General features: G+C 39.8%; 1 protein-coding gene across 12 annotated transcripts in view; it reads left to right on the top strand.

Moving 5' to 3' along the window:
* The window catches only part of RAPGEF6 (Rap guanine nucleotide exchange factor 6), a 125,984-nt gene that overhangs the window by 21,010 nt on the left and 82,836 nt on the right, over positions 1–22,138 (top strand). For 11 of the 12 annotated variants that reach the window (XM_064724806.1, XM_064724802.1, XM_064724810.1 and 8 more), the window contains exons 2-5: positions 8,232–8,302; positions 8,929–8,985; positions 9,899–9,982; positions 21,692–21,761. In XM_064724806.1, coding sequence (XP_064580876.1) covers positions 8,232–8,302; positions 8,929–8,985; positions 9,899–9,982; positions 21,692–21,761 — 282 coding nt within the window. Of the gene's footprint in view, positions 1–8,231; positions 8,303–8,928; positions 8,986–9,898; positions 9,983–21,691; positions 21,762–22,138 lie in introns of those variants that run through there. The other variant, XM_064724807.1, reaches the window with a different exon arrangement.

Below are 22,138 nucleotides of genomic sequence, written 5' to 3'. Positions count from 1 at the left end.
GTTTTTCATAGCTGTGCTTTTATTCTTAGCTGTGAAAAGGGCTGAATGGTGCTTCAGGTACTCAAAACTCTCCATGAGCTGCTTGCTTTCAAGCAGTGACATTTGTTGTTCTGTCTCTCCAGTTCAGGGCCTGTGCAATTTCACTCTGCAAAATCAGCTTTTCCAAAGGAAGTTTTTTTCTCTGGCAAAGTCAGGGTTCCAAAAATGCTGACTCTCTGATGAAACAGCAGTAAAAATAATACAAAATTTCCCCTCCCTCATTCCTTGAGATGTTTTTCTTTCTACCAAAGTCCTATATCAACATAATCCAGGGTTCTGAGGTGGAAGGTGTTTATCTGGATTGGGTGTGGGGAGTGATTGGTGAGTAGAGAAACTTTTTGTTTTATTTTCATGTAGAAAGACTTCGGTTCTTTTATTTTGCTTTTAGAAGTATGCCATTGAATTGAGGTATTTTCAATCCATCAAAAAGCTGTAATAGTGGCTCTTGAGTCTCTGTATTTAAAGGTCTGGCTTTTCCAAATTTTCTTAAGGATAGTTTGATTCTTAGGAGTGCAAGTCTGTGCCTGTAGCCATGTGCATGTTATAATGAAATACTAGAAAATAATATATAAGGAAACTACTTGCCTCATTGGGGGACTTGCTACTTTTTCACAAAAAATAAGATAAAAATCCAAGTGTGCAAATGATGCTTCTTACTGTCTGCAAAAATAAGAGCCAGATTTTAGTTTTTATGTTTGTGGCTATACTGTTATTAATGAATGCTGTCAATGGGAATTGCTCCCTGGGTTTAAAAGAGTAAAGTGAAGTCTCTCTTAATCTCTTTTCTCCTGTATGTAGATACATACAGTATATAGTATAAAGATACTATAATAACTAGACTGACATTTCCTTATTTAGAAAAACCAGTATCTGTCATTTGTATAGGTAAATGGGAAGTGAAGAGTTTAGGGAGGAGTGCTCTATCATAGTCAGGATATGATCCATAGTTGTCTGATGGACATAGGCTCCAGGAGTCTGGGGACATCTGAAAGTCCATAAATCAAAGAATTCAAGTTCTTGGTAATTTTAAATTGTTCAGCTTCTTCATGAAATTCATGCCATTTTTTTCTTAATAATGGAATATAGCTCTGAAGTGGTTGAACCAGTTTGTTGTATACAAATGTTACTGTGTACAGTCTGAGGCAGTGACATAAGATCATGCAGGAGTTTGCTCTTATGTTCTATGAAATGTTATTTAATTAGGCTTTTTGAATTAGTGGTGTTTCCTACATGGAATGATGCAGCTTCATTCCTTAGGCATGCTGCTTAAACTCTGCCATTCTCTGCAATGTACTTTAATGTCCTTCATTCATAAAATTTTCATTTGTCTGACTGACTAATCTGTCCTTTCTCTTCCCTAGTAGTGTCTCAGTGCTTGTATTTAGTTTTTATTTTTAAGTGGCCTCCAGCTAAATAGGAGGCTACTTTAAAGGGAATTGTTCCTTTAAATGAAGAGCTCTGAGCTGATACTCTTTTGATCATTTGCATTTTTATTGAAGTCCAATGTCTGTGCCACTGAACAAGGAGAGTAAATAAGCTAAGATGGAAGAGTTGCTTTCCAGTTCATCTCATCATGTTCTTGTTAGTTTAGGAGCTGTGTACTCTGTTACACATGTTTAAGTGGATTTTTTTCTGTTCCTCTCACAAGTTTCGGGGGTAGCTGACGGTGTGTAGGGTGGGCTACATGAACCAGCATCCCTAAAGTTGGTGAATTTGCTCTGTAGATATCTGAATGTGTAAAATATGGATTAGAGAACTACAACATGTTTCTGTGTTTTTATTTCTGGTATTACAGTATCAGGAAAGAATTTGGGAGTACTATTTTTAAATTGGCCTTAAACAGAAACTAAAGGAAACAGCACGGATTCCAGCCTTCGATGAAGCAACAGGAAGGGAAGCAATGAAAACCATAAACCATGCTGAGTAACATTTCCTCTCTTTTGCTACACCCCCCCCCCCCACCCCCCAAGGGTGACAAAGTCTTTATTGAGCCTGACAGGATTCCTAATAGAAGCTGCATTCAATCTGTATAAGGAGCCTGCTGAATCACTGAGAAGCAAGTAATGGCATTGGGCTGGAGGGAACCTCCCACTTAGAGCTTACACAGCTTGTGCTCTGTGCTCCAGGAATCACCTCTGTTTGCTTTACTGAAATCTAGGCACTTTAAATAACAACTTTAACGCAGGGAAATTCAGACACTGTCCAAGGGGCTGTTTAAATCCTTGTCCTGAAACCAAATGAGTGCTTGATTTTGCTGGAGTTTGTTTCCAGTCTTGTTTCTGCTCAGAGCACTGAAAAGGGACAAGAAGCTAAGCAGCACACAAACAGCAAAGTGATTTTCGACCATGCAGCTTCCTTCCCTGGAGGATTTTGTACATGATGGTCTTTGTGAGTGCCATTGGAATTTGGGAAGCTGTTGCCATATGATTTAACTGCTGGTTCAAAGGCAGAAATGTGTGTCTATTTCTTTTCAAGTATATTCTCAGTCACATGATTGGATCTTCCTAAAATCTTCAGAAAATACTAATATTTTGTTTGCTCTGAAACTTATAAAATATGCATCCTGCCAACTGCCTTAGCTTGGAAAAGGAAAGGATGTGAAATCCCATCAGTCATCCTTTGTGCTTTTGTAGAAGCAGGTTCTTGTGTGACCCAGGGAATCCTGGGTGGCTCGGCAGCCTGCGTGGGCTGGCTCTGGGGAGCCTTGAGTGAGCCAAGCATATGTTCTTGCAGGAGGAATTTAATGTGTTTGGGATGGATTGAGAGACAGGTTTTGTGCAGCTCTTTGGGACAGGTTTGCATGTGAGAGCAATCTGTCTGCAACTTGCTGACACAGCTGGTTTTACTTGCAGCTTTGAAGTGCTGTGCTCTGGTGCAGGTTCTGCTCTTTTCTCATTCCCTGAGCAAAACTCCTGTCTGACTGAATAACACTTGCCAGTCTGCTTTCTTTGGGAGCCCTTGGTTCAGGGTGGATGTGGGGTATATGTGAGGCCCAGGCTCGCTGGGATTTGGGAGCATCCCTGGATGCTGCAGTGAGCAGCTGTCCCTTGGCCAGGGGCTGATGCAGCTGTTCCAGCTGTTCCGGATCTGGGCTGACTCTGATGCTGCCGTGAAGGACACAACATGACAGGCAGTGCTCAGAGGAGTCTCTGGGGGTTTATCACTTCCTCAGCATCCCTAATACCTGATTGCAATTACTGAGGTTGTCTCTATGTGAGACTAATCAGAATTTACAACTATGAGGTCATTTCAGAACAATTTATTATCCTTAGAAATAGACCAGATTTCCTGTTTAGTGTTTAATAATAATAGTAATAATAATATGTCACTGGAACACCTGGCTGGGGTCACATAAAGTGAAGCATTAGTTTTTTGTTTTGTGTTTTTGAGGGGCAAAGTTGCTTTTGATGCGGTCATTCCATCCTTGTTTCAGAGCTGCTTTTATTTTTTCTGTATTGGTTTTAGTTTTTGTTTGGGTTTTTTTGGGTAGGGGTTTGGGGTTTTTTTGTGGGCTTTTTTTTTTTTTTCCCCACTGCTTTTACCCCTTTACCTCCTGCTTTTAACACTGCAGGAAGATTTGTCTTGGACCTTGTTGTGGACTTAAAGCATCTGGATGCAGATCATGTGAATTACAGTTGTGCTGGCTGGAGTTGTTGTTGGTTGGGAAACTTTGTGGTCAGAACTCCTGTTCGAGACCACTGCTCCAAGTTTGTTAAGATGCTTCTTGGATTAAAAGCCAGAGATTGGGTGAGAAGAGGGTGAAGCAAAAGGAAATTATACCTACTTGCAAGTTTTGCTTGTCATTGGTGTTGCTGTACTGTTGGCGCTTGTTCAGAAACATCCAGATCTTGGTTGTATTTTAAAAAGATGCCAATAATGAAACTTAAGGGTGACCACCACTTCCTCAGCAACTTTGAGTTTGGATTATATTTTTCTCATGATTTTTCTGGCTGACTGTACTTACTTCTTTATTTTAAAAAGTTACATTTTACAATTAAGAAACTAATATTTCACCGTCCTTGCAATAAAAGGAGTGAATTATTTTCAAAGAAATGTGTTGGGATAAGTGGGTGATGGTGGTAGTTAGCTGGTGGCTTTACTTTTGTATAGTGAGCTTTTGTATAGCGAGTTGATGTTTCTTTTATTTTCCCCTCTTATGGTATCTCTGAGAGTTAGCATCTGGCAGGGAAAATGAGAAGTGGTCTGGGTGTTCAGGTGGCTCACTTCAAACTATATTGGGATGAGGATGTTACTATAAAAGAATATATATTTATACAACATGGTATTGTTACTACAATCTCTGTGTTTTTATACCACCTTTGGCTGAGCAGCTGGTTAAGCTTTTTGCTGAAGGCTGTGTGTGCTGGAGCTGATAAATCGGGTGCTGCGAGCAGCTGAGGCTGCTGCTGACCACAGTGCTGTGATAACAGCGCCATCCTCAGAGCCGTCCATCCCCTGCTTTCTGCTCTGCTGCTGCAGCCCACGCTGTTCATACACTGGATTCTGCCATGGGAATCATTTGAAGACACAGATGTCCTCTGCTTTTTTTAAACACATCTGCTGTGAGAACTGGAGGCAGGGAATGATCTGTCCTGGGCAGCTTGGTGAGGGATCACTGCAGTTGCAGTGTTCATGTTTCCTCTCTATGGTATAGAAAATCTCCTTTCTCACAGGATTAACAACTGCCTGATTGCTCTTTGCTCAGTTTCCCACGTTCCCTTGAGTTGCTGGAGCTGCAGTTTTAGCTAGTTGAATAGATAATGTGAGTTACTTTCTCTGTAAATAACCTTAGTCAAGGTTGTTTTCTGTCAGAGATTGAAGAATCTGTTGTGGGCATAGCATTTGCAGGTAGATCCTGTGCTGCAGTTTCAGCTATTATTTCAGCTGCTGAAAAGCTCTGAAGAAAAGATTGCAAAATAAATTCATTCTGACCTTGTTCTTTAGCTTAGAGCGTGTGGAGAAATTGTGTTTCATCAGTAGTTGTGTCTCAGTTGGATTTTGACAGAAAAAATAAATAAAGAGATTATAAGGAAGGATGTAGAAAGGGGCAGTAAAATTCTAGCAGATGTTTTGTGTTCTGCTGATATGATGCTGAATGTTGCCCTTTGACATCAGTTTTCTTAGTGAGTATCAGAAAGTATCTGTGAAAATGATCTCTGCCCTTTGTACTGAGGTCATGTGCTTGTCCACTGTTTATAACTCTGGTTTTAAAAATAAAACTGAAAATCATATTAGAAGCTACTGTAAACTTTGAGTTAGAGAAATAAATGCTTTCATTTATTTCTCTGTGGGAGGAGGATTTTTGGGAGCGCGGTGCAGCTGGACTTCAGCCTCTGTCCACAAGGTGGCCACAGCCCCTGCCCATGTCCGGCCACCCTCAGATTAATTATGTTCCTTGAGGGCAAAGATATAGAATGAGACTCTAAATATAGGATGGGAAATGTAATTTCAGTGCTATTTTAAGCACTTAGTCTGAAATGAGTTGGAAGTACAGAGAAAACTTCACAAACTATGATTGATTTTCATAGGTAATGGTAATTTTCATTTTATTGGGAAAACCTGGGATATATGCACCACATGTACTATACCCTCCTGTGTTAGAATCTGAAGTGGCACCTGAGGGAGAGGAGCAATTCTAGCCCAGGTTGTATCTATTTAAACAAGAAAAAAGGCTTTCTGCCAAGACATGGAAAACAGATTGGATGGGTATATTTGAGGTGCTGGCAGAAAGAGGAACCTCACAGCCCTTCCCAGGAGATTGCTGAGTTGTTCTTTTGCTCAGTGGCACCCAGAATCACCTTCTCTGCATGACTGAGAAGAGGGGCTTGCTTTAAAAGTCAGGTGTTTTTAGGGAAAGCATTACAAATCCTGATCTGAAACCACCTATAGAAACTGCTGTGTGTAGCTTGTTGTGTGTAGCTTGTGGTGTTTAGCTTGTTGATGCATCACCTGGCTGGGTAGTGAGTTGCATTTATCATGTAGTTTGTTATTTATCAGCATTAGAGCAGCAGTAGTGGGCAGTGTAAGTTGAATGCCTTGTGCTGGGTGAGGGAATAGGAACCTTTGCCTTCCCTGTGCCGTGCTCAGCTGTTCCCTCTGCTGCTGCTGCTCAACAGATGAGGTTGGGCTTGGGGATGCTTTCCAGACATGTATCCCTTTAAGCAAATGTTTCTCTCTTGTATTTGCCAACTGTTTGATCATCAGGCTCTTCAGTGGATCAGTGCAGCAGTCCTGAGTGCTGCAGGTGGAGTGCAGGAGTCACTCCAGGCTGAGTGAACTTGCAAAGGGCTGCTGCATTCTGGGGAGTTGTAGAGAATAATTTACAAATCAGGATGTGGTCATTTTTCATATGCAGAAGTTAAAAACTTTGTGAATAAAAGGGGAACATAGGCTCATGTTCTGCTTACAGTTTTTTGTAACTCATAGCTACAGAACATCTTATCTAAAACGTTGTCAAGATGTTCTATTACATCTTAGTTGCAGTTATGTGAAAAAGTACTGGAAAATGTAGGAAAACCTATATAGACAAAATAGACCATTATATTATGAAGATTTAAAAAATTCAGCTTTAATTTTAATACCTAATACTGATTCTCTTCTGGCTACCCAGCTTTCACAGGAATTATGAGTATTCTTCTTTTGGCCTGGGAGAGTCAGATATTATTAACTGCTAAGCCACTGTATGGTCTGAGTATATAGTTGCTGTATTTCTGTGCCTGGTGCTTTCAGGTGGAGAAGCTGATGTAGTTCCCTGCTCAGAAACAGGAAAGCTCAGAGATGGAGCTGTTGGTTATCTGAAATGACCCTTTGGCTGCCAGGTGCCCACCTCTGACAGGCTGTGGTGTGCTTGGAGTCTATCCATAGTGCTCCTGGATGGTTTCACTAACAAAAACATGTTTGTGGCAGCTTGCATGATTAAAATGAGATTGGACTGTGTGAAATGAGTGCTTTGTAAATGTGTTACAAATTCAGGCCTTCTGTTTAATTTTAATGGGATTTGGTAATGACATTTAAAAAAAAAATCAGAGTTTTATTGGTTTTACATGGTCTGCAATTATGTCTGACCTTTCATTTGATGCAACAGTTCATATCAGTTATGCTGCTAAATGTGGACTATGAAGCCAAATAACTTTTCTGAAGTAAATCCATTGTAAATTCTGAGGCCAGCATTCATATTGATTTATCTTATGTAAACACTGGATAAATGCAGCACTCAAAAATTCAGAACATACCTTCCAAGGCCAAGCTGGAGACACTGCCCTGTGGTGTATAATGATTTTGTTGTGTGTGTGTTTGGCTCTAACTGCCCACCTGTTCAGGACAGTAAATTAAGTGCTGAATAGCCCTAGTGAGCTGTCCCCTGCCATGTGGTCTGCACCATCAGCACAGATATTTTTGTGACTGAAGAGAATTCTGTCTGGTGAGAGGTTTAAACAGCTGTATCTCCTAATTACAGCTTCTATGTAAAGTTCTGTTTATAAAGCAAAATAATCTTCATGTTTTAATAGTTTTGTTTCTGTGGTTGCTAGTGGATGACACTGATGTGATATTGACTAGTGGCAGTAGGAGTGAGAGACCTCTGAAGCTTTATTGTTTTCATCTTTGCCAAGGAGTATTTTGGGTACTTTTTTTTTTTGATGTTCCCTCCAGACATGGACTGGGCTGAGCAGGACAGGCAGTAGGCTGGTGTAGTTTGTAGTGGGCCTGCCAGCTAGGTCTGAGGTGGACATGAAAGAGTTTTTCCCCTCCAAATAGAACCCCTTTGCTATGAAAAGGTACTCTGGTGGTTCTCTGCACCCTGTACAGTGGCTTAGGTTTTTCACTGGTTTTGAAAAATTTCTTCTTTAAAGAGATCTTAGAAGGTTTCAACAATTTTTGACCTTGGGTGAACAGGCTTGCTCTATTTGTCTTATTCCATGTGTTGCTTGCTGCTGTATCCATTCACATAAATAATATTTTCAGAGATATTTGTAATAAATCTTTTTTTTTTCAGGTCAGTGGTTATGCATCAGTTGCAGTTGTCTTTTCACTGCTCAAGTGTAGACAGGGTTCTTCAAGTCTGTGTGTGTCCTGACCTATCTATTTATCTGGGCTTTGTATAATTCTGTGTAACTTAGTGCAGAATGTGGAAAGTAACACTGAGTGATCAGATGTGAATGAGATTGCTTATGTGATTTTTTTTTTCTTTTTAGGACTTGAATACTATCTATTCTTTCCTTCATGGGCTGGACATACTATCACACTTCAGGGAACATCAGCTAAGGTGAAGTACTCTGCACTGTGTGTTTTTTAGCACACTTACATCTGTGACATCTACATTTTTGTGGAGCTAAGCAGAACTTTTGTCTGCCTGCAGTTTGAGGTGGCAGAGCATTGGCCGGATCCATTGCTGAGTTAAGTCACTGCCATAATGTAGCACAGAATCTAAACTAATTAGCTCTTCTAAGAAGGAAGGCAGAGGTTACTCCCATTTGCTTCCCATTTGTCTACTGTGTAGACAGTGCTCTGTCTTAACTCCAGATTACAAAAGCTTTTTAATGCTTCAGACATTCTGATGGTCTCAGAATCCATAAAATGGAAGGCCAACAAAGCACAAAAAGTGCATTGGAAGTATTTTAGTTCCTTTCAGTTCTGTTGCTATGGGTAATTCCAATGTGTGGGAGTGATTTAAACCCTTGGAAAACATGCTGTATATTATCTATTTGGATAATGAAGAGCACCGTAATAATTTGAATTTTCCAGTTAAGCACATCCTTTGTTCAGAACAAAAGAAATAGTTGAATTTGTGGTCTTAGAGCCTGAAAGTGATTCTGCTGAAATGCAGTGATTAATGTCTTATGATCTTTGGGGATTAAAATTGAATTTAAACTTCTCTTCCTCTTCCCTCAGAATAATGTCGTCAAGTGCCCGCTATGAGAGGTACAAGGGCAACCAAGTTCTCTTTTGGTGAGTACCCAGCACTTGTTGGAGTTCTGCAGAAATGTGGGCAAACCCAATGCTTGCATGTTGTTATGTCATTTGCTTTTCAGTCCTTGTCAATAATTGGTTGAAAGCGTTGGCAGAGGTGGTTGTGGCAGCAGTGTTGGTGTTTGAGAGGTGCCCATGACCTTGCAGCCCCAGGGACAGCAGAGGGGTATCTGTGTGTGTGTGTGTCAGTGACACCGGGTGACAGTGAGGAGGCAGGCCGTGTCCCCTCTGCAGTCTGGTGGCACTCAGCTCAGTAGGTGGCACTGTGTCCCTGGAGCTGGCACTGCCTGCACGGAGCAGCCTGTGCTGGACAGGGCTGGAGCTCAAACCCCGTCACTGCACACTGCAAAAATTGGTATTTTAGCTTACAGTTCTCTAGGCTCTTCCTGGGAGGAAAATATACTTTTGTTTCCCTCATATTTTAGCATTGCTTATGGCATATTTATAATCTCATAGTTAATCCTACCTTTCTGTGTAAGGCACAGCTTCCAGCACACCCTAGTATAAAAGAGATGCCACCTGCTCGTTGGTGTGCTGGGTATGTGTGACACACACCTGCTCCAGTAGCTGGTCAATATCTGTGTGTGGGGTTGTGTGCTGTCCTGTATTTATAGCCTTTGTGCATACTTTCACTGGAATAAAACATTTTTGCTTAAAATTTCATTTTAATGAAGTAAATTTTTAAACTGAGTTAAATGTCAAAATGTAAAGTGTAAGAAACATCTCTTATGTGAATGTATAAAAAAAAAATCCTGGTCCAGTTGGAGTTCTCAGTTTCTTATATTAAACTGGTAGAACAATAAATCATTATTTTACTACAATAATATTTTGGATAATATAATTCTAAGGTGCTGTAAGGAGAAGTACATATCCATGATTTCTTTTCTTACAGCTCGGAAACTATTGCAAGATGCTGGTATATCCTGCTTTCTGGATCTGTGCTCATGAAGGATTCAATGTTTTTGCCACCTTGCAGGTAGGTAAAATAATGGAGTTATTTTTGTTATTTAAGACAAGTTTTTATTTTTAATAAATGCTTTCTATGTATTTGTGTTACTGTAATTTTTAAAGAATTTTAAAATAATTTCATAATTTTGGTTTTTCTAAAGTTTGATAGTAAAATAAATGTTCAGCTAATTCAATTTAAATTTTCTCAGACTTTTTCTGCATGTTGAAATTTCTTTGTGTAATACTGCACTCAATCTAGTTTGCTTTTTAACTTTGTAAGAGAATTTGTCGTCAGTTTATTACAGTGGGATCTCTTTGAATAATTTGTGCTGTGTGCTGTTCTGGATAGAGTTCCCTGTCACAAAAATATGACTGCAGATCACATATCTGCTGCCATTTGGTCAGAGCTGTATTTAATGGCACATATGATTTTTATGTGGAGCAAGAAGGGGCCAGCAGCATCAGCTGTGGAGAGCTTTGCCAGGCGCCCATCTGTGTCCTGGGGCTGAGACACAGGGAGCACTGACATGCTTTCACTGAAGCACATTATTAGACTTGAGCTGAACTTGGGCAAGTAATGCCCTGAGTACCCAGAGTAATCCTCTGCTTGACCTTGCACATCACTCATTTTTATTGCACTGTGTTTCACTTGACTCAGCATGAGCTGACCATGAGTGCACAGACTTAAGGCCAGCTCCTGCTTACATTCATTTCTGCATACTTGAATTTCATAGTGTGTACTAGTAAAAACATGCAGGACTGAATTTTTCAACTCAGTTAATTGTAGGCTGGATATCAAACACTTAGTGCTCCTTGAGTGACTGAAGGTACTTGAGTGAAATTGTCCAGAGAAGCTGTGGCTGCCCCATCCCTGGAAATGGGCAAAGCCAATTTGGACAGGGCTTGAAGGAATCTTGTCTAGTGGAATGTGACCTTGCCTGTGGCAGGAGGGTAGGATAAGAAGTGCTTTAAGGTCCTTTTCAACCAAAATCATACTATGATGAGTCAATTATAAATTCAGGAGTACCAGCAGTGAGGACATGGCATGCTGGTATTTGCATAAAAACTCTCTAAAATCATTGTTTTGCAAAACCTGGAGTAAGTCACTTACAAGCACCATTGCTTGTGAGTTTTCTTGTGCCTTAAAAAAGAGAAAAGCAAAGTAGACCTGTTACAATTAATTCACAGGATTACAGTTGCATTTATTATGGATAATGAGGGTGGTGAAAGGGTTATCTGTTAGATGGAGCTGCTGGCAGGTTACAGCTTACAAAGGGTGGTTCCTGGGATGTTCTGTCTCCTTAGGTGGTGAGATCATGTGGAAAGGAAGAGAATGGGCTCTTGATAGGTGTCTAAGATGTTCAGCTCCTTTTTGTTTGAAATACAGTCATGCTCATGCATTAAATAGAATGGGTTTTTTTCTTCAGTAGAGTGGGATAAACTTCAGTTACTTTCCCTGTTTAAAATACTTTATCTGTCACATTTCTAGTTGAATCAGACACAGGCTAATTTCATATGAAATAGTGCCTTGGATAAGTTAGTAGTATTCTTTCATAATTGTAATTAGCAGCATTTTAATTACATTTGAAGTAATACTTGATGTCACTCTTTATTCTTTGTCCCCAACCAAGTTCCTGATTATGTCAGTCATTCTGAACAGAGGCTTTACTACACATGTACAGAAAAGCACAATATTATCTTTATTCTGATTGCCTCAGGTATTACAAAGCTATTCTGTATCACACAAAACAAAGATAACTTGCTGCCATGTTCTCTTTGCCTGATGTGCATATGATCCTAGACCTGTAATGTTTGTGAAATAAACTTTATGGGAGTGTATGCTGTGTGGGAGACTGCTTTATCCATGTAATCATTTTTCAAAATTCAGCATTGCACTAGAAACTAACTGCCCAGCATTAATTATATAATAACAATTATATAGGAAACTGCTGTTACAATTGATTGTTAGTGAGACCCTTGCAGTCTCCATAAATAATCATAGCCACTGGAAGGTGGTTATGGTTTAATAACTGTTTGCTGGTATATCCTCACAGTACTTGTCCTTTTTCTGTCATCTGCCCTGTGATTACCTTGATGGATAGGAGGAGACTGTAAACTTAACCTGGAGAAGATGCTATCCTGCTTTTTGCCTGCCCCCTTTCATCCACTGTCTATCAGAGCTTTGGGAAACCTTATTTTTTTTCTGCAGAACTCTTTGAAATAAAATATTCTGTGGAATCCTACCTGAAAGAGGCTTAGCCCCTTTAAAACATAAGGAGGTGGGCAGTTACTGCTTTATTAACTTTGTCTAAGTATTTGATGGAACCTGAGGCTCACTTTGCTTGAAAAGAGCTTTTATATTGACTTGATTAACTTGTATTCAAGCTGTCATTCAGAAATTGGTTTAAAAATTGGAGGAGTAAAGCTTGCATCCAGGCACAATAAATCTATTCAATCTGCTGACACTGATGCTCATGATGAGAGAAGGCCTGCAAGATTCTTAAGGTAAGATGCAGACCAGTCAGTAATACCAGGTACAAGGATGGCATAATCTTGATTACCCTATTGCCTGGAGAATGGATTTATTAATAGATTTGGCATAGGAGGAGAAGAATTTGCTTCTAACATGAAAGTGATGGCCGGAATAAAAGAACAGGATTGACGGATTTGTGGAAGGAAAATCATGTCAGCAAGTTAAAGAGGTTTTGTGTTAACCTTACTTGTTAATGAAGATAATTCATGTGAGCAGGATATTTGAAGGAGATTACTCACACCAAGATTAGCCATAGGAGATATATCAAGGACCTGGAGGAACTTTTGAAGCCAATTATGTGGCTGACAGCCTCCTACAGCTGTGAGAATTGAACCTCCAAGGGAAAAATACAAACTCTTGAAACATTCAAGATGTAGTCATACTAAAACAAACACTTCTCTTTCCCCTGTTCTTCCCAAATCTCTCAAGTGGAGAAAATTGGAATCCTTGTTCTACTCATGTCGTGCATTTCTTGGCTAAAAACAATTGCTTTATTTAGAATGGCCTTGTGGTTGTGTGGTGTCTTTTCATGAGAGTTGTAGATGCATCAATGACTCAATTAGCCATTTCTCTTTTCTTTAGTAAAAGGAGAAGACCCAAATGCTTAAATCAAAAAAATGATCATAATGAAAGAGGAACTCCAGTTTTGCATCATGAACAACAGCTTGGGTTGAAATTATTTTAGCTTGTTTTGTATTAGTATTTGTGAGAAACAATATTTTTATTTTGCAACTGACTGTGACTTCATAGTGACTGTTAATAGTGTTTACATCTATTGTGTGTAAAGTGCCAGAAGTACAGAAAATACTGTGCTTCTACAGCACTGTCACTGATGGAAAGTAAGACTGTGAGGTTAGAGATTTGCAATTTGAAGAATTTAAAGATTAACAAAATGACATAATTTAAACATTAATGTATGTAACTTTGTTCTCAAACATGTTTATTAGCTCAAATGCACTATCTAAAGTCAGATCAGTTTTGCTTCTGAAGCTTGTAGGGCAGCTTTCTGCAAATGTTTGTGAATTTGTACCATTTGCTGCAAAAGTAAACCAGTGGCTCTGAGCTCCTGTATTCCCAGCTTTATATGTCTTGCACATACAGGGTCTTTTTGTCCCTGATCCTTCCTTTTCAGGTTTAACTTGAATACTGCTTCTGCTCAGACTGCACCTGCTGTATCCAAGCTCTGTCCCAGTGCTTCTCAAACTCTGCTCTTCATCTTCCTCATCTCCATCCCAGTCCCAATGCCTGGAGTGTGAACAGTGTTCTTCCTCCCTCAGCTCCCATGGTATGGATCCGTGTGTGTGCCAGTCCCCTGCTGCCATACAGTAAACCTAATCTGTGTCAAACTGGCAGCTGCCAGTAAGGTTCTGGATTGTGGCAATTGTTGCCATAATTGGGATTTAAGTTTCTTACTATGTGACTCTAAATATTGCAATACAATACTCTAAGTGTATGTTTGCTTCACACTGGAAAGCTCTTCCCAACTAACTGTTGTGGGTGATTTTCTCTGCTCTCTTAAAGGGAGTTTCAGGCTCACATCCACGGGCTTATCAAGTCTGAGAGATTTAGTACTGAGCACAGGATTTAAGTAGTGGTTATTCAGTTAATTTGTGTCTCTGGATGAGGTGATATTTTCCTTGGATGTTTCTGTTAAGTGGTGGCTGTAACTTGTAGCATTGCCTGACAGCCAGTAAGTGAAGCAACAACTTGGGAATGCTACCAATAAATGTATTTGTAAAACTAATTAATTCAGATAGAGTTGTTCAGATTTAAATTCTTCTGGCAGAGCTAGTGCTGGCATGAAAATACTCAGAGGGAAAAGGGAGGCAGCTCACCAGTGAGAAGCTGTGTCCTGCTCTCCCTAAGTGTATTGGGCTTGCTGGTGTTGAGTAAGGGCTAAGAAGGTGCTGCGGACTTAGAGTACATAGTGCATCTTGTTTGGTGTAGACTGATCTTCTAAGAAAGGCAAAAAATGAAGGAAGCCTGTTCTGACCTGTCTCAACTCTATGGCTGAATAATCTTGTCCGTATTTCCCCTGCACCAATAATTTCCTTTAAGTCTATTCATGGTACCTTACACTATAAACCCTTTAGAAATTTTGTGGACTGCAAGGGATGCTGATTGTGCCACAGAGTTTTTTGTTGGCTAAACTTAAGTGCAAGAGAGAGGAAATTAGAAGGAAGGGGTCACGTATGGTTTGTTTATAACTAAAATACAATTTTACTAAGACTTTGCAATCCCATGATCTGGAATAGCTAGAAAGCTGCACAGAAAGTGGGAGGTGAGACACAGGCTTCCTCAAGGGTTGTCATGTTCAGTGTATAAAGTAATTAATACAGAGATCTTGAGCTTGCAGCCTGCAAATTGAGTAGCATGTTATACAGCCTCCAAAATAATTTCCAATTAGAACTTCAGTAGGCTTAAGAGATAAACCTGCTAAATGTTGTTATTGAGAGCTAATGCAGAAATGGGTTTTGATGACTGAGCATTAATTGAAATAGGTATTTTGCATTCAGCCATGTATCTTGTGGTGTCTGGTTTCCTTTAAACCATTTCCTGATGGAGTTAAGTATTATAATATTTTTCTAATGAAGTTACTTTGAAGAGCTCAGGACTTGCACAGCATATGATAGCTCATAAACTCTGCCACTTGCATTTGCTGAAACTTCTGGTCCGTGCTGATGGCCCTTTTTCCCCATCTCCTTGTTCTTTTTCACAAATGGGGCGTTTGGGGCTGTTCAGCAGCTGCTGTGAGGCTCCTGCTGCACCCCTGAGCCTCAGGCAACTCCTCACCAACCAGCCCCATTCTCCAGATCATGGCTGGGCTGAGACAAAACTCAGTGTGAAATTGAGACCTCCATGGAGATGCCAGGAAAACCAAATTATTCCTATGAGGATTTTGATTGTGAGAGTTCTTCTGTGTCATGACTGCAGTGCAGGAAGGGCAGATCCTGACTTTTCTATCTGCAGTCACTGTGCCTGTTAATGCCTGTTGTGCAACTTCATGGGTTTTCCCTCAGTGTTATTTCCCAAACAATGACAAATAAATTTAAGTAATAAATTACATTTTTAGAGTAATTAGATTAGTGTTTAATAATACTAATGCTTATTCCAGCCATTAGTATACTTGTGTGGTACATTCTTTGGTAACAGAATGCATTTTATCTTGGATCTGACCAACAGCAACTTTGCAGTAGATATCCAGGGGTTTGCTGGAGCAGCTGTTCTGCATGAGAGGTACTCTGCAAGGAGAGGAAAAAAAATGCTTTTTATAGCATCACAGAAGGGTTTTGGTTGGAAGGGACCTTAAAGCTTATCTCATTCCAACCCTCTGCCATGAGCAGGAGCACGTTCCAGAACCCCAGGTTGCTCCAAGCCCCACTCAACCTGGCCTTGAACACCTCCAGGGATGGGGCAGCCACTGCTTCTCTGGCCACACCTGTGCCAGGATCTCCCCACCCTTTAGTAAAGAATTTATTCCTAATATCTCATCTAAACCTACTTAGGTCAGCTTAGAACCATTCTCCCTTGTCCTGTCACTGTATGCTCTTACAGCCCGCTGTACTTGCACAAATTTCACATTTTCATCTGTTAAAAAACCAACCAAACAACATGTTTATTCCTTATGCATCTTGCCTCTTCCAGGCTCAGTTGTGCCCTTCTTTACAAAATCTTTTTGCATGGAAGAAATGCATCCAGGTTACTGGATAAGTGGGGTCATGCGATTCACTTTGCAGTGGCGAGTACAATTTATCTTCATCGTTATGTACCTGAAAGCAGCCTGACAGGCAGACAGGCAGTTTGAGAGACAGGTATATTCATAAAAACAAAATACCTGCAAACTCTTTGCTTGTTATCTTGATAAACTGGTATATCAGGGCCCTGGCCCTGTTCTGCATGTAATACAGTACTGAGTATTACTGCAGTAAAACTCCTGCAGGTAGCTTTATTGACAGTCACAGATAACCGTGCATTATTGACACCAATTTACACAGACAGGATAATGTTAGGATTTTACACTTCCTGGAAAATACAGAACATGAAGTGCCTGATATCCTGCCATTGATAGCTTTGATGTCTGAAATATCTGAAAATATTGTTTCAGGATGTAGTAGAATATTGTAAATTTGAAGATGCTTGCTGATTAGTGTTGAAACACATTAGACAGTCTCAGTCTCCATCTGTTTGTAGGCTGAAAGCTCTTTAGGGCAGGCTGTGTTTTTACCTTTAAAGCATGTATGCTATTCTGAGTAATGAAGAATGAGAAGCTGTCAGGATTGAAAAACTTGAGCATATTGATATCAGGAAGTGTTTGAGTGAAATGTGATGGCTGTTGCTTAAATTCATCAGTTTTGCCATTCCAGATGTACTTCATCACCAAATAGGTTATGCAACAGCTGGATATGAGAATTTTCAAAACATTAGTGTTCAGAAAGCCATGTTTGTGCTCATACTGTTTCAAGGGCTACATTCAAAATATGTTATGTTGGAGGAGTTTCTAAATAGTCTACTTTAAAAAAGTAAGGTCCAGTACCTTAAAGAAGTTTTAACACCTTCCTCTTTTGGGGAGTGAGCATGAGAGTGAAATGGGAGTATTCTCAGGTACAGAAGGCTCCCTCCAGTGATGGATTTTGTTCTGTTCCCTGTGTGCAGTCAGGCCATACTCAGGTGCCTGCACTTCTGAGGTGCTCTGCAGTTGCAGAGAGGTGAGCAAATCACACAGTGGAGAAGGGACAGATGAACCAGGGAGTGTCACAGAATCACAGACTGGTTTGGGTTGGAAGGGACCTTAAAGCTCCCCCAGTTCCAGCCCCTGCCATGGCAGGGACACTTCCCAGACCAGGATTCTCCAAGCTCTGTCCAGCCTGGCTCAGAGCTGTTCCTGCAGTCCTGGGCTTTTACGTTTTGGTAGCTCCAGTCTGACCCCACAGCCTGAACACCATTAGTTGTTGGTAGGGGATATCATGCCAGTTTAACTTACATTCCTTCTCAGATTATGCAACTGCTTAAGCATTTTTAATTGTGAGTATCAGCGAATTAGAAGGAAAACACAATTTCTTGTAAATGAGGCATCCATAAATCAAGGATAAACAAAGCTGCCTTTGGTATATGGAAGACATTTTTTTTTTCCCATCACAACGTTGCAGACCATTGAGTGAGTGTGTGGAAATTAATGATGCAGATGAAAACATGAATATTAAGTGATGGGAGCATAAAATAAAATAATAAATAAAAGAAATTGTAGTGCAGTTTTATAGTACTGATTTTTTTCTAGGTTTCCAGCAGTGGCAAGCTTTAGAATGACATTAAGACATATTTAAATCACACATGTGCTAACAATACCAATTAAATTGTTCAATCATTTAAAGCTTTAATGGTTTATACCAGTGGTAGTATGTCCTTTGACAATTTTTTTATTGTAAGTAGAGCTTAATTTACATTAGTTTCATGTTTTCTTACACTTTCAGTGTTAATTTAAATTTTTAATTAGACTATTTTTCCCAGTCTGCTGAAAGCACTAAAGCATGTGTAATGTGTTGTACCTTTGTGAGTCTTTCCCAATTTTCTTACGTATCTTGCCACTTGTGACATCAGGAGGATGTAGTGTTTTTGAGAAATGCTTTTGGTTGGGGAAGCTGCTGTGATGTTGGTAAGCAGAAGTACTGAAATGGGCTTCTTGGATTGGACCTTTCCAGGAAGCAAACCTGACCCTGGGAAAGGATGTCTGTGGTGCCAGCTTGGGTAACCAAAATGCCGAGTAATAACAGCTCCTGCAGACAGCTCCGTGTGTTCTTGGTGCCACAGCAAATTCTCTTTTAGTACCAAAAGATAAAGTTGCCCTGTCTCTTCCAGAATTAGATGAACTTTCCAGAGCTCTCTCTTTTGAGAATCAGCATGGTTCAGGTTTGGGTGGGTCTTTAATCACCAGCTAAAGACTTCTCCAGGTAATTTGCTGTCACAGAAATGTTGCTTCTTCTTTGAAAGAATGTTTCATGTCAAAGTTTGCTCTTGTTTCCCAGGTGGGTTTGTCTCCTCCATTTTCAAAGCTTTGTTCAACTGAACCTTTTCAATTTACAAATATTTAGGAATGAATGTTGTTCTGAAGCCTTGATTATAATTGGCAGATTAGGGAAGTATATTGATGTCAGCAAACCTCTTAACTGATAGAGAAGCTAAATATTTGTATTCTAGAGGAAAAATATGTAATAAGTCATTAAGAAATTTAAAACCCATGTTTCTAAAACATGTTGTGTATGTTAATTAAGAATGTTAAAAGTTGGTATTTTCAAGACATAATGGTAGTTATGTCTGGGGGAAAAAACCATATGTGGCCTCCTCCTTTGGAAGGAGCTCTGCTGTGGAATAATCAATAAACCATCCATGATGGTGTGTACCAGGAAATAATGAAACTTGACCTATTGACTTGTTAATATGAGTAGTTTATTCTTTGGGATTAGCTGGGTGGGTTTTGTCTTTGGAACCTGATCCTTTCCCAAGTGTTTGGTTGTTGTAAAGTGCCTGATGGAGCAGAAATGGCAGGGCCAAGACTGTGACCTTTGTCCCCAGCACCATTCTTGTCATCATTAGTGTTTACTGCCATTACTTAATTAGCAAATGCTGCAACATCAGCAGAGGGAGGCTGGACAGTGGCTGAATTTGAGGAATGTGTTTATGTAAAACAAAACAAAAAAGAAAACAGCTCCTCCTTGACTTCCAGGAGTTTGATAAAATCTTGTTACACAACAAAAATACTTTGCTTGAACAACCTGCACCAGGAAATTGGTGCTTTTTCCTAACTACAGGGGATGTAGCAATAGTAGTAATCTGTTTTGTCATAAAACTGATAATGATTATTTCTGGTTTTAAAAAGGTGCAAAACCTGAAACTTCCAATTGCACATAATTCCTTTATAATCTTGGTGTTTTCAAAAAAAAATCTCTCTTCTTTCATTTTCTGCCTCAAGGAATAGAATTCTAAGTTATTTTACTTTTTTTTTCTTTAAATTGAAAATGATCCTGTGGCAAAGCTGGTCTCAGTTTGGTTTTTAGCTTGTAGAGAATTCTAACATGGATTTCAGTTCATCTCAATGTTGGAGCTGACATTAAAAATAGTTCTGTATTTTCTGTACTGAATTAACGGTTGTAAGAGTGAGAGTATTTTAGCATTCTTTTTGTGTTGCAAAAACACAAGGCTCTCATGCCTGAATCACAGGCTGTGTGGAAAAAGCATGAAAGAAGACATGAAAATTTGAACTCTGAGTTTCTTACTATAGATGTGTGAAAATGGCAGTTTTCCATGTGAAACTTGTGCTCGTCTGGTCTGGGTGAGAAAGTTTTAGTTGTCATGTCATTTATGACTGTATAGCAGTCATGTAATTTAAATATTTTTTTCTTTTCCTTCAGTAGACCATTAGCAAAATCAAAACTTGACAGTGGAAGCTGCTGTGCTCCTGCTAATTGTCATTGTTTATCCTAACTGGATTACACTGAGAATTTGTCTGTTGCAATAATCTGAAGCTTCACAGTTTCAGGAGAATCACAGAATGATTGGTGATGGAAAGGATGTTTAAGCTCACCTGGTTCCAACCCCCTGCCATGTGCAGGGACACCTTCCCCTATCCCAGGTTGCTCCAAGCCCCATCCAGCCTGAACTTGAGCACTTCCAGGGATGGGGCAGCCACAGCTTCTCTGGGCACCCTGTGCCAGGGCCTCAGCACCATCACAGGGAAGAATTTCTTCCTAATACCTGACAAACCCTCCCCTTCTTCAGCTTAGTTTAGTTTTTTTTAGCCTCAGTTCAGTTCCTTATATTCTTTTCCCATACTTGTATATATCCCACAGAAGTCTTTGAGTGTTGTTTATAAACATGAGTCTTTAAACATTCTGTTTAAAGTGGTGGTGGTTTCAGTGGATCATTGCCATGGAGATGACCATGTATGTAACTTAAATCTTGCATGGCTGGAGTTTCAGATGTACTTTTTAAACATAATCTCAGTGAAAACAGTTGAAGTCTCCACTCTTGCCTTAACTTCCTTCTGATTCTCACGTTAATCCCTGCTTTGCATTAACCAGTTCTTCAGTTATCTCACCTGCTGGTGGGTGCTAAATGTGATTGATGTTGACAGTCTGGGTTTGTAACATGGCAGCTGCAACCACTGAGCTGCTAATCCAGCCACCGTGTGCTCATCAAGGAGTTTGTTTTATGTGCTGGGCTTGTGGAATCACTTTCCCTGGTGCCCAGGGAGTGAGTAGGTCAGGCATTCATTCCCACCTCAGGCTGATGGGTGAGGAGTGAAGACAGCCTTGCTTAATGTGTGAAGCCAGATCTCTTCAATTCCAGGTATCACTACCAGGACAGATGGATTGATTTGAGAGGTTGTTGGTCTATAACACACCCCACACATCCCCCAGCAGTGTCTAGCTCAGTTTCTTTTGCTGGTAGCTCCAGCACCCTCAGGTTTGGCCGTATGGTGCCTTCTCCAGAGGTGATTTTTCTCTGTTATTCAGTGTCCTGAAGGAAATCTGCTGTTGGAGTTGATGAGCTGAAGCACATCAGGTTGTTTTTAGCTGCTTTCCTCAGCTGCTGTCTGACACTGCCCATCATGCTTTATTACATTTGTGTTCTTCCATACTTCTTAAACAGAACCAGCCCATCACCATGACCCAGTCCTTGTGGTGGTACAAGAGCAACATAAAGACAGAGGTCACAAGGCTCAGTGTGACAAAGGAGGTTCTCTGTCCCCCCCTTTGCTGGAGGATGAATGGGTGACATAGACTTGAGGGAGCTCTCATTAAAGATGCTCTGTGCTGAGTAGTATTTTGGAATCTTTGGAATTTATGTATATTTGTTTTTACAAGGCCCGTTTAATGTTCAATTAAAATGTATTAAGGGTTTCTTGTCAGAGCTGAAATGTATTATGAGTGGTTGTGAGTATCTGCAAGTAATAATGATTTTACAAAAGAACATTCTTTATATTTGGACTTTACATAGCAGGCTGTGATGAGGGATGCTGAATAAATTAAATATTATGGTAATGATACTATCTAATTAACATTTTTCATACAATAGTTTTCATCAATTTTTCTTTGTTCTTTTTTTGTTTTTTAACAACATGGACCATTGCCAATTATTTTGTTACTGAAAAGGTAAAATAGGCTGTTCATCTCATTCCTTTTTGTTTGCTTTTTTTCCATCCCACTCTAGTTTTGGCAAGCAGTCTGGAGGAAAGCGAGGATGCGAATGTATCATATTGGAACCCTCAGAAATGATTGTGGTAAGGCAGATTTTTTTCATATGTATTTAAATCTATTGCTGGTTTCAGCAAATTCTTTCTCTTTTACAGCAGAAAGCTTATTGTAAAGTATTCTATGAAATTGCAGTAAAATTGCCTTGATTTCAATTATACCTATGGCTGCTCTCATAACAGCAGTAGCTATGTAAATTTAATCTAGATGGGTAAATGATGATGATGATTAGGTCATTCTTTCTAAAATTATGCTTACTTGAGTTTCAAAAGCCTAACAGTCACGGCTGAGCTGAGCATTCCTGAGTCAGGCTATGGCAGTCTTCTATCTTGAGTATTTTATTTACACCCCCATTCCCCATTTCATGGCTTTTATTGGTTATGTCTGGGTGGAACAGCATTCTTCC

Source organism: Zonotrichia leucophrys, chromosome 13 (assembly GCF_028769735.1).
Source record: "Zonotrichia leucophrys gambelii isolate GWCS_2022_RI chromosome 13, RI_Zleu_2.0, whole genome shotgun sequence".
NCBI lineage: Eukaryota > Metazoa > Chordata > Aves > Passeriformes > Passerellidae > Zonotrichia > Zonotrichia leucophrys.
Note: the sequence above shows the minus strand (reverse complement) of the source record. Positions and strands in the feature narration are given on the sequence as shown.